Source organism: Cucurbita moschata, unplaced genomic scaffold (genome assembly GCF_002738365.1).
Source record: "Cucurbita moschata cultivar Rifu unplaced genomic scaffold, Cmos_1.0 Cmo_Scf00028, whole genome shotgun sequence".
Lineage (NCBI taxonomy): Eukaryota > Viridiplantae > Streptophyta > Magnoliopsida > Cucurbitales > Cucurbitaceae > Cucurbita > Cucurbita moschata.
Window position 1 is genome coordinate 3,042,188 of NW_019268544.1, and position 8,989 is coordinate 3,051,176.

General features: G+C 35.5%; 2 protein-coding genes across 2 annotated transcripts; both read left to right on the top strand.

Annotated features, from left to right (window-relative positions):
* The first annotated feature begins 1,177 nt into the window (after positions 1-1,177).
* On the top strand, positions 1,178-4,209 carry LOC111463150 (AAA-ATPase At3g50940-like). Its single transcript, XM_023106985.1, has 2 exons — positions 1,178-2,086; positions 3,383-4,209. The coding sequence occupies exons 1-2, from the start codon at positions 1,309-1,311 to the stop codon at positions 4,123-4,125; spliced, it is 1,521 nt and encodes a 506-aa protein (XP_022962753.1). The 5' UTR covers positions 1,178-1,308; the 3' UTR covers positions 4,126-4,209.
* Positions 4,210-7,059: 2,850 nt separating this feature from the next.
* On the top strand, positions 7,060-8,954 carry LOC111463542 (AAA-ATPase At2g18193-like). Its single transcript, XM_023107513.1, has 2 exons — positions 7,060-8,187; positions 8,267-8,954. Exons 1-2 carry the CDS (start codon positions 7,210-7,212, stop codon positions 8,786-8,788), a joined length of 1,500 nt encoding a protein of 499 aa, XP_022963281.1. The 5' UTR covers positions 7,060-7,209; the 3' UTR covers positions 8,789-8,954.
* Positions 8,955-8,989: the final 35 nt, after the last annotated feature.

Sequence of the window (8,989 nt, forward strand, 5' to 3'; positions counted from 1 at the left end):
CATGTTTACCACTTGTTTTATTTATTGTTCTTGATATATATTCAAAATAGGATTTCTGCCTGAGTAAAAAAAACAAAAACAAACCAGAAAAAGTGATTGATTGTAGACAGACGCGTCAAATCTGGAAGGGTTGAATTGCATGGAGTCCTTTGTACAGATATGGGTCGTAATGAATGCATGTTGGGTCAATGTCGTCGAATTCTTTGACAAACTTAGACAGAGAATTGATGGGGGAAAGGATGAGCTAGAAGACGCCTAACCCTTCTGTGTTCTCATGGGGGAACACATAGGAAACTCTCCATTATAGAATGAGCATTTAAGTGGAGATTTGACTCTAAAACTAGCCCCAGCCCGAGTGTGTGATTTGATAGCCATACAAGTTGGAACACCAAACATGAGGTGTGCTCTCCCAGACCTTATCGCTCGTTTGGATTCCCATCTCATTGTGAAAATTTGTCAAATGGGCTTCTGCCTTCTGGCCCATATATAAGCAATGGGCTTAAACGGCCCAATTCTGAACTATGGCTGGCAAATGACATCCATAACCCATGTTCCATCATCAACACGTGCATGCCTAATTTGCCCCTTTTTAAGTACCTACCAATCCAACCCCGAGAAAATGCATTTTAAAATTTATAATCTTAATTCTGATAAAATCTCGTCAATACTATCTGAATTTAATAAAAAAAAGCTATAAATAATTTGTACACATTAATTTTTAAAATTATAGAAATTAAATTTCTAACAGACCAAAAGTAAATATAAATCTAAAAAGGGATTATATTCCACGATTATATTACGTAAGTAAATATAATTATAGATTCTCGGAAAAATACTAATAAATTTAACCTAAAACAACTTGAGACGAGAGTAAAACAGTTTTAATAAAACAACAATTTAATAATATATACCATCTTTATTCAATAAAAAAAATGTACATATAAAAGCACTAATATTTTAAAAGTTTATGACCATGTGATACTATCAAATTATAACCATAAAGAAAAAAATATTATATAGTTTAATTTAAAATTATCAAAATAATATTTTAAGTGAATATAAATTTAAGTGGAACGTGAAACTAAGAAAATGATAATGATAATAAATGTAAAAAGAAATGTAAATGGTTGAGTTGAAACGTGGAAGATACGGAAAAAAGAAGAAAGTGCCGAGTCTTTTCCGACGTCGTTTGGTCAATCCGGTCGGCGACGGGACGACCAAAACCAGAGCCTTCACCTTCTTTCTTATTTAAACAAACTCCATTTCTGCTCTCTTCCTCACAACTTCCCCTGTTTCCATTTCCCAGCCATGGCCTCCGACGGCTCCACCGCCGTATCTAACCTCGCAAATGCCAAGGCCATTCTCACCACCGTCGCTTCCTTTGCCGCCACCATCGTCCTTGCTCGCTCCGTCGCCGACGACTTATTCCCTTCCGAACTCCGTGAATACTTATACGACAGAGCTCGAAGCATCTTCGGCCGATTCTCCTCCCAACTCACCATGGTCATCGGCGAAATGGACGGTTTCAGCCCCAACCAAATCTACGAAGCTGCCCATATCTATTTAGCCACCAAAATCCCTCCCTCAACTAAAATACTCAAAGTCACAAAGCTCGAGAAGGAAGACAACATCACCACCGCCATGGAAAGCCACCAGGAAGTAATCGACACCTTCAACGGCGTTCAATTCAACTGGTTCTTCCTCTGCCAAGAAAACCGGCGGCGCGATTTCGACAACCCTCGTTCCTCCTACACCACCATCGACCGATCCTTCCAGCTCTGTTTTCACTATAAACACAAAGAAATGGTCCTCAAATCGTATCTCCCCCATATTCTCCTCCAGGCCAAAGAATTGAAGCAGCAATTCAAAACCCTCAAGATCTTCGCCGCCGACTACCCGAATGTCGAATACGGCAGCATATCGGAGATGTGGATTCCGACGAATCTCGATCACCCGGCCACGTTCGAGAAGCTCGCAATGGACTCTGAAATCAAGGATTTCATTCTGAATGACCTTGAACGGTTTGTGAAGAGGAAGGAGTTTTACAGAAAGGTGGGTAAAGCTTGGAAGAGAGGGTATTTGCTGTACGGACTGTGAATGTTTGATTAATCCACCACACCTAAATGGTGTGAAAGTTATCTTATTTATAATCAAATAAATTACAAGAATATGGAAATAGTAATAAATGGAAATAACAATAAATGGAAAGATACCTATAGTAATAAGGCAAATGTTAGATATTTGCCTTATAATAAAATATCAAATATAATATATATGGTAAACTATAATTTATTACTAAATATCCTTAACACCCCACCGCAAGCTAAGCGTCGGATTTAAACGAACGTGAAGCTTGAATCTGAAAAATTCAAAGAGGTTGAGAAACACTTTTCGTGAAGATGTTAACAACCTGGTTCAGAGGAGGCGTAGAGAAACACTTTCTTGGCCATCGAAAACTGCAGAGAGGTCGCCGCTCAGCGGCGATGCTGCCTTGGCTTCGGTGAGAATATGTCTAACCCATGAAGAGGGATTGTCGCTTAGCGACGATGCTGACTTGGCTCTGGTGAGAATATGTCTAACCCCAAGAAGTAGCAGGGGAAACCTAGAGCAAGGGACAAAGACAATGTTGAAGCCGGAAGAGTCGCCACATTGGGCGAATGAGCCAATTTTGGCGAGAAGGGCAGCTAGAAGAGTCGCCACATTGGGGCGAAGGAGCCAATTTTGGCGAGAAGGGCGGCGGCAACTTGGTTGGCGAAGATGCCAGTGCGGCGCCCAGATTCCAAAGGTAAATCTCTGCAGAAGGTCGATGGGCTTATTGAGATTCTGTATATTTTCGAAAAGGAATGCTGATGAAGATCCTAAGATTAGGGTTTTTGTGAAGGATGAAGGATGAAGGATGAAGGATGAAGGGAAAATTGGGAAGAAAATGAAAGAGGCTATGTTTGGAAAAGGTGAGGTTGTATGTACAGAGTATGGTGAAGGATGATTTGGAGGTCAAAAGGGTGGAGCCGAAGAATAATCAATCGGCCCTGCATGTGGCAGCCATGACGACTGCCCCTGCGGCGTCAAAGCCAACAGTGGTGGTGGAGAAGAACAGTAGAAGATTTCAAAAGCCATTGAAAAGAAAGAATCCGGGTTGCTAAACCAAAATGGCTCTGATACCATGTGAATGTTTGATTAATCCACCACACCTAAATGGTGTGAAAGTTATCTTATTTATAATCAAATAAATTACAAGAATATGGAAATAGTAATAAATGGAAATAACAATAAATGGAAAGATACCTATAGTAATAAGGCAAATGTTAGATATTTGCCTTATAATAAAATATCAAATATAATATATATGGTAAACTATAATTTATTACTAAATATCCTTAACACGGACCACCGGGAACAGGGAAATCGAGCTTAATCGCATCAATGGCGAATTACCTGAAATTTGATGTTTATGATTTGGAATTAACGGCGCTGGAATCCAATTCAGGTCTTAAGAAATTACTTATGGGTATTTCGAATCGTTCGATTTTAGTGGTGGAGGATATTGATTGTTCGATTCAGTTTCATGATCGGATGTCGGAAACGGAAGAAGATGATGAAACATCGTCGCCGCCGAGAAGAAAACAAGTGACGTTGTCGGGTTTGTTGAATTTCATTGACGGGTTGTGGTCGAGCTGTGGCGATGAGAGGATTATAATATTCACGACGAACCATAAAGAGAAGCTGGATCCGGCGTTACTCCGGCCGGGAAGAATGGATGTTCATGTTCATATGTCGTATTGCAGCCCTTGTGGATTTAGGGTTTTGGCTTCCAATTATCTTGGAATTGAGAACCATAAATTGTTTGGGGAAATTGAGGAACGGATTTCGAGTACCAAAGTGACTCCGGCGGAGGTGGCGGAGCAGCTGCTGAAGAACGACGACGGTGACAGAGCATTGACGGAATTGATTGAATTTCTTGAAGCCAAAAAGAGGGAAAATGAAGAATCCGAGGCTAAACTCCGTCAAGCTGAACTGGAAGCCGTAGAAAAAGAGAAGAAAACGGAAAAGAAAGGAGAAGAAAATGGTACCGTCTCTCCATTATCACAGACTACCACTCTTTCTTCTGATCCCTCACCGGCGTGACGACGACGACAATAGCATTTTTACTAATTTACCCCTCGCTACAAAACAAACTAATTCTAATGTATTTTTATTTATTTATTTATAATACCCAATAATATGCAAAATAATTCAATTAATATGCGAATAAAATGTCGTTAAAATTATCAAAATATATTTCAATTTATGACACATTGAAAGAATGAAGTTCGGTTATAAATTTTGGGTGAATTACCATCTAAATTATTTGGATTTTTTATTTATTTTTAAATTATATATTTGTTGTTTTTGGAAAATGTAGTAAATGAAGCATTTGTGTTTTTTTTTTACCAATGACTAACTTTCTTTAAAATTTTGAGCTGCACGTAGAATCATTGAAGGTAGAAACGATCGATCTTGCTTGCATGTGAAGTGATTCGAATCTCATACAAGTGTTATTGTCTTGAGATATTTGATCAATAAGTATCATTCAAGCTAGACATGATCGATCTTGCTTGTGGAGTAATTCGAATCTCAAAAAAATGTTCTTACCTTCCATATTTAATCTACAAAGTAATCCGAATTAAAGGAATTGGAATTTAAAAGTTTAAATTAAAATGAATGTGTGTTTTTTTTTTTTCTAAATAAAAAAAATGATGTGGTTAAAGAAGGAGACTTGATCTAGTCAATCCAGTCGGCGACCCAAAGTCGTAACTTGGTGACCAAGTCCACTGTCCCACTCATCAATGTCTCAATTTAATATTTTATTTTATTGTTTATATTATTTAAATTAATATTTAATTTGTCGGTCTTTTTAAAAATTATATTTCATTATTTCTATTATAAAATCAAATTACTACGATTTAAATATGAATTTTTTTAATGAAGCCATCCATTTAATTTAATAATACTTACAAAATATTCAAATCCAAAATATAGTATGATTCAGTCTTGTTTCCATTTATTTCAATTTAATAATATTTTTTCATTTATATTGTTTATAAATAATCGATGAACGAATTAAAATTATCGAAAAATTGAATGTAAGACAAATTTAAATAAACGTGGAAGTTTAATTACTTATTTATTTTATATTTAATTTTGACCGCGATTATCGATTCACTTAACCTAAATCTTTTGTCAATAAATAATTATTGTTTACTCAATAAAAAATCATTTTATAAAGGTCGAAAAACTTATAATAATATAACGTCATAAAAAATTATATAATTTTTGATGTGTCAATAATATTTAAAAATTAAATTATAGAAAATAGGGTTCTTAAAATCATAGGTTAAGATTTTATATAAATAGAGTGTTTTAAACAACACTATTACATTATTTAATATTAGATAATTAATTGTGGTTAGCTATGAAATTAGATTTTAAAATATTTGTATTAATTTAATTTTTATTCATTTTATATTAAAAATTTTAAATTTAATTTGTAATAAATTTTAATAATTGAAGAAATAAATTATATAAAATTTTAATGTTAAATATTTAGTAGTAATATTATTAAAATTATATAAACTTATTTTTATTTATTATAAAACTTACAATTCTTTTTTATTCCTCTTTCCCAAGAAAAATAATAAAAACTGCCTACCAAACATGGATCATTTTCATACTTTTTAATTTATTTTATAATGTTATTAAACGGGTATTTTTTAAATATGTATTAAAATATTAATAAGACTTATTTTGAAATATTTTAAACCATTCAAAAATATTTTTAAAACAAATATTAGTAATTTTCATCCTAAATTAACAAAAAAAAAAAACTTATTTTTATTAATGTTTCCGTAAAATTCTAAAATTATTGATGTGATTTTATCGATTTTTTTCCCACAATTAATAATATTTGAGAGTGACAATTACATAAAATAGAAAAACATTTTATAAAAAATAACTTTAATGCATTATTTTAAAAAGAAATATTTATATAATGCAACATGCTTAATTATTTCATCGAATTACAATTTAAAATTTAAATTCTAAAAAAACACATTAAAATCGATAATAGATTTTAATATAACCATAATAAAACAAAGGTTTAGTTAACTAATATGAATTTAATCTCGTTATTATTTTTAAAATTTAATTAAAATACAATAAACTATTAAACTAATACATTTGATTAATTATATTTACTATAGTTAAAAATAGATATTTAAAAATATAAAAAGTAAAATAAAATGATATTTTTTTTACCTTGTATACCAAATTTAACCTATTTTAAATATAGTTGGTAAATACAAAATAAATAAAAAAAAATAGGGAAATAGTGCTTTTTGTTGGAAAAATAAAAAGGTAGCGGTTTTTAATGGATGTAAAAGGCAGGAATTTTGGATGAAATAAAAAAGGACAAAATTTGTTTCATAAAAAATTACCGCTCAGTAAACGTGAGGGGATGCTTTTAAATGGTAAGGAATCTTTTTCAATCACCACAAAAAGACAAAATTTGTTTCACAAAAAATCAAGGCAGTTTTAACAACTTTTTCCTTTCCCTTTTCCCTTTTATAACTCTTATTTTTTTTATTTTGTTTGAGTTATTTATTAATATAAACAATTTAATTCTATCGAATCAATTTTTATTAAATTAATTACATTATCTAAATAATAATTAGCCGAACTACTTTCGATCACGATCACGACAAGGTTAGTCGTTACAGAAATGATTAACCGAACCACATTAACTTCAATTGTAACGTATAAACCGACACGAATAAATGATTAGCCGAACCACTTTCGGTCCCGACAAACTAAGAAACGTATAAATCTATACGAAAATAGAATGTATAAACGAATAGGGCTATCGGTTGGTCGTAAACGGCTAATAGAGAATTACCCATTTATGTCGTAATTTAGTGTAATATTGGGATTTTGGATGAAATATTAATGTAAATTTAAATTTAGGGATAATAAATTATTTATAGTCAAAGGTATTTTTTAGATAGACGTGTGAAGGGCGTGGTTTCAACGTCATACTAATTGCTTAAACCCTAAGGTAATTGCAACCGTTCTTGATCGCCAAGGAATACTAAGCCAACTCTCTTTTATAAATACCTCCGCTGCCGATTACCCTATTCCTCATCCCTTCTCCGCCGCGCTCCGCCGTCTAGTATCATGTTGAATTTCAAGGAAATGGCCGTACCCCAATCGGCCTCCGCCGTCTTTTCCGCCTACGCCTCCTTCGCCACCACTATGATGCTTGTTCGTTCTATAACCAGCGAGCTACTCCCACCCAAGATTATCTCCTTCTTCCATTCAATTTTCTTCTATTTTTTCGGCTCTGTTTCGTTTCAGGTCAAGATTATAATCGAAGAGAATTGTGGGTTTAGCCCTAACCAGATCTTCCAAGCGGCGGAGGTTTATCTCCGTACGAAAATCAGCCCCTCCACCGAGACTCTCAAGGCCCACAAAACCTCTCGCCAGAAGAAAATCACGCTCTCCATCGATAAGGGTCAAGAAATCGTCGACCACTTCGACAACATTCGGCTCCAATGGCGATTTGTTTGTTCCCATGATGAACAAAATGGTGGGGGAAACAAAGAGAAGCGCCATTTTGAGCTTGTGTTCCCCAAGAAATTTAGGGACAGAGTTGTGGAGTCCTATTTGCCTTATGTGTTGAAAAGGGCTAAGGAGATTAAAGAAGAGGATAAAGTTGTTAAGATCTTTAGCCAGGAATGTCAGTATGATGAGGACGGCGGGAGCGGGAATTGGGGGTCTATTAATCTTGACCATCCTTCCACGTTCGAGACGCTCGCCATGGACCCTGACTTGAAACAATCCATTATCGATGATTTGGATCGGTTCGTTAATCGCCGGGAGTTTTACAAAAAAGTGGGGAAGGCTTGGAAGAGAGGCTATTTGTTGTATGGTCCTCCTGGTACAGGGAAATCGAGCTTAATTGCCGCCATGGCTAATTACCTCAAGTTTGATATCTACGATTTGGACCTCTCTTACATTTACAGCAATGGTGATCTGAGAAGGGTTTTGTTATCCACCACGAATCGGTCGATTCTGGTGATTGAGGATATCGATTGTAGCGTGGAGATACAGAATCGGGAGAACGAAGAACATTATGATCAATCCAACGGGAAGGTTTGTATCTTTTTGTGATTGGGATTTGAATGGAGAATTGAAATGGGTTTTTGATTTTGATTTTGATTTGGATTTGCAGTTTACTTTATCGGGGATGTTGAATTTCATTGACGGATTATGGTCGAGTTGTGGGGATGAAAGAATCATTATCTTCACGACGAATCATAAGGAACGATTGGATCCAGCTCTGCTTCGACCAGGTCGAATGGATGTTCATATAAACATGTCGTATTGTACTCCTCATGGGTTCAGGGTATTGGTGACGAATTACCTCGGCGAGGAAGCGGATAAGCATGATTTGTGCAGAGAAATTGAAGAGCTAATCGGAGAAATGGAAGTGTCTCCGGCGGAGATTGCGGAGGCGCTGATGAAGAACGACGACGCCGATGTTGTTCTTCAAAGCCTTGTTGAGTTTCTGAAATGTAAGAGGGAAGAACAGAGGAAGAAGGAGGAGGAGACGGCGGCGAGCGAGAAGAATGAAGAGGAGGAGGAGGAAGAGGAAGAAGAAGAACCCAAAAGAAAGAGACACAAAAGGGGTGTTAGGTTAAGAATTGGGCGCGGGCGTGGGCGTGGGCGTGGGCGTGGGCGTGGATTGATGTGAAAGGGGATTGCATTAGCCATTGACGGAAACAGAGGAAGCCCTGTTTACTGTGGAAGGGTTGGTTCGGCGGCGGAGGCCGAGTTGACTCGGTGGGGCTGAGTTGAGTGATTTGGGGAATTGCCTGTTTTTGTTTGTTTTATTATTTACAGACACAGGATTTGCAGAAGAGGAGGCGATTTTTTTTTTTTTTTTTTTTTTTTT